This window comes from Sinocyclocheilus grahami, unplaced genomic scaffold, assembly GCF_001515645.1.
Source record: "Sinocyclocheilus grahami isolate Dianchi unplaced genomic scaffold, SAMN03320097.WGS_v1.1 scaffold353.1, whole genome shotgun sequence".
NCBI classification, from domain to species: domain Eukaryota; kingdom Metazoa; phylum Chordata; class Actinopteri; order Cypriniformes; family Cyprinidae; genus Sinocyclocheilus; species Sinocyclocheilus grahami.
The window spans coordinates 827232-830913 of record NW_015505532.1 but is presented as its reverse complement, the minus strand read 5'-3'; the positions used below and the strand labels follow the sequence as shown (position 1 = coordinate 830913).

Genomic DNA, 3682 nt, shown 5'->3' with positions numbered 1-3682 from the left:
CAGACGTGAATTTACTTTTGCTTCAGCCTGAGGTTTATTCATTACACTTTTTGGTGTGAAAGGGCTTTTATATTTGCTATAAATAGAACTTCTTATATTAAAAACAATCAAGCCCTGCTTATATTTAAAAAGTAACGCGAAAGTAACGCAAAAGTAATATAACGCATTACTTTCCATAAAAAGTAACTAAGTAACATAATTAGTAACTTTTTTTTAGGGAGTAGTGCAATATTGTAATGCATTACTTTTAAAAGTAACTTTCCCCAACACTGATTATAAGTGTACCGTAGTGATTCGGAATAAGACAAAAACGCGGTTTGGAAGATGAATTCATGATGTACTCGCTCATTATATACATTTTGTAAATTTTGAACACAGAAAAAGTTACATAGTGCTGCTTTAAATAGTCATTTCACTAACCACTAACACTAACTTTTCTATCAGCCATGAGAAAGACATAAACAAAATGGCAAACAGCACAGCAGATAAAGTGTGTATGTTAATGACATATAGGAATGACATCAGCTATTTGTATAGTTTTTTCACTCGTGGTAAAACTAAGAACAAAAGAGGAGGTTGGACAAGGATCTCATTCACAGTATATATAAATGTGACCAAATGACAGTCATCTCTTCAGTACCCAATCTCTTGACTGTTTGCTATGCATCTAGGGTGGCTAATATTTTATCTTGCCTCAGTCGGTAAGTCTGTTTTAAATGTCCTTCTATTTTCCCTTACCTTGTGTAGTTTTGCTCCTAGTTTTGAAGCGTCACGCAAGTTTTCCACACTGAAAAATTTGACTTCTATCTTCTACATAGTGACAGATGAATTTGCACCAAAATACTGTATTTAAAATCTGATATGTATATTTTTTTACTATCTATGCTTGTGAAAGAAGTGCTTAATTGTATTTAATGTGCATTTGCACTTGTGTACTTCCACTCTTAAGAGTATATTTAAAAAATACAATAAAAATCTGCTTTCAGATAATGCAATGAAATAAAAGGGCACTTAAGTGCACTTTTCACATACTTAATTACACTTTTAAAACGTAAACTTTCTAAACTTATGTCAAATTAAAAGTTATGTTTTAATAATCTTTTGTCATGCTTTACTGTAGTTATTTTGATGTGTTGACTAACATACTAAAGCCCATGTAAAAATACTTGATTATCATTTAACTGTTGTGTTATTAAATAAAACATTTAAAGTTCATATATTTTAAATGTGCTAAATTGCAAATTCATCATTATAAATGTGTAATTATATGTTTAAATATATGACATACAAGTTTCAATAGATATGTACATTAATAATTATGAATTAATAAACTTATTTTAGTTTATAATAAATGCTTGTCAGTACATTCAGCAGTTCACTTTAACTCAAAGACAATGGAGGTTACACTTTATTTTAAGGTGTCCTTGTTACAGTGTAAATATACATTGAGTTATATTAATTAACTAAATGTATTTACTATATGGTTATGGTTAGGATTTGACTTAGGGTTACTTGCATGTAATTATGCATAATTTATTGTTATTATAATAGTTAGTACATGTAACAAGGACACCTTAAAATAAAGTGTTACTGACAATAGATGTAATTCTAATTTTAATGTAATAAAGATGTACTTAAGTGGGTCGAAAACACTACAATTCAGCTAACTACATTTAATATAAATTTAATTTAATTTGAATTAACATGCATTTCTAAGTGTGCAAAGACATTTACATTCATCTCGCAGTTAATTACTTTTTATAGAAGTATGCTAAAGTTTACTACTTTTTCATAAGGGTAACTACAAACAGTTATATGGATAGTTGCATTTTGGAGTTAGCTTTTGGTATTGTTCTTATCAGAATGGACGCAGTAGTTGAGAAGTACATTTACAGAAGAATGAATGTTGAAACGTGATATTCTCTTGACTGTAACTGTGAGATTCAAACGGAGTGTGTTCTGTGCAGGGTCGGCGTCTGCTGCTGGAAACTGCAGTTACAAGGCACTTCTCGAACATCTCGGCTTGGGCAATGATGACATTCAGATGACGTCCCTGCGGCCCGTGTTTAAATGGAAAACCCCTACTTTTCTTTTTCTAGACCTCTTTGTGACCTCCATCACAGAAGTGGTAAATCCAGCATGATTTAACCGAATGCCATGACATAGGATGGCAAGCAGTTGTAGGCTACTGTAGTATCATCACTCAACACTTATATCATATTTCTTTCCACAGAATGAAAAAGCCCAGAGCCTCTCAACACAAGTCACAATTTTGCTTGTAAGTGTTTTCAAAACCTTTTCGCACACGACTTTACTCAAGTTCGAAAACTTGTACAATCAGAAGTTTTATCTGGAAATAAAATAATTTCTTGACTTATTAAGGAACACACTGAAATGTCTATATTAATATACTATATAATATAAGTCACTATACAAGTCAAATTGAACCCTATTGAAAATAAAAACAAAGTGTAAAAAGAATAAGTTTGTATATATTATTTGTGAAAAAGTTTATGATTCTAAGGAAGATCAACCAAATCGGTTGACTACTATAATCACTGTTAACATAATCCTCATAACTTTGCAGGGTTGGGTCAATGAGTACACAGTATGGAACCCAGATGACTTCTGTGGAATCACTTTATGTTCAGTTAAAAAGGACATGGTTTGGACTCCAGACATCAGCATCACTGAAAGGTCAGAAAATGGCTTTTTGGTTCAATATCACTGTATGGTGCCTTTTGGGGTCCTGTACCTAAATAACTCATTTGCTATGATAACATAAAAATGACTATGAAAGGGTGTGTTATATTAGGCTAGGTTTTTATATTCATAACAAAAACATTACTTGGCTCTTTAGATACATTTTTTTTTTTTAGTTTTGTGTAAGAGAATGTGTGTTATTTTGCTATGTCCCATGCACTGCTCATTAAATTTGAATGAGAGTAGAATATAGTCAAATCATAAAATAAAAAAATGTTGTTCTCCTATTAATATTTTGTTAAATAAGAGATGACTCAATTTGAGTGTATTGATCATTTGGTAATAAAAACGATATTTTTATTTAATAAAAAAAGAAGAGTTTGTCCTTGAATGGTTGTCCACCCTGTCATATTGGGGAATCCGCCCCTTTAAGAAAAGGTCATCCCCTTTAGTGACATCAGAACAAGAGATTTTTTTGTCTCTTCAGTGGCGGGAATTTCAACGGCTGAGGTGACTAAGTTGGTGACTTTTCAATTGACAAATTTTCTTTGTATGAGTTTGCTTACTTGCTTTGCCAAAGCTTAACATGTCCACCCTGTCGCCATAAAATATGCCAGAAGTGATTAGAATACAGTATTCTCAAAATATGTACGTTTAAATATACCAAATTCTCTTCAACAACCAGACTAACTATTTAGCCAGTCACAGTTTGTTGTAAGCTAATATGCTAATTGAAGCTCAAAATGTCCACCCTGTGGCCACTTAGACTCGATAGAGTGGACATACACATGACGGTGGTGGGGGGTTGGGGGGGGGGGGGTTCGAAATTGAATAAATGTTTGTCATATTTTGTCATGCTTTGTGTGTTCTGCTTTACGTGTCCACCCCATCATGTGCTGGTCCACCCTGTCATTTTGATATTTTACAATAATATTTTAAATAATAATTCAATCATATCTATATAATCCAGTGTGTTCAA

At 32.3% G+C, this 3682-nt stretch overlaps 1 protein-coding gene across 1 annotated transcript in view; it reads left to right on the top strand.

The window, feature by feature from the left end:
• The first annotated feature begins 661 nt into the window (after positions 1-661).
• Positions 662-3682, top strand: part of LOC107548683 (5-hydroxytryptamine receptor 3A) — a 9203-nt gene continuing 6182 nt past the window's right edge. The window contains exons 1-4 of the mRNA XM_016229471.1: positions 662-701; positions 1968-2128; positions 2234-2278; positions 2588-2697. Of these exons, the coding sequence (XP_016084957.1) occupies positions 662-701; positions 1968-2128; positions 2234-2278; positions 2588-2697 (356 nt within the window). The remainder of the gene's footprint in view (positions 702-1967; positions 2129-2233; positions 2279-2587; positions 2698-3682) is intronic.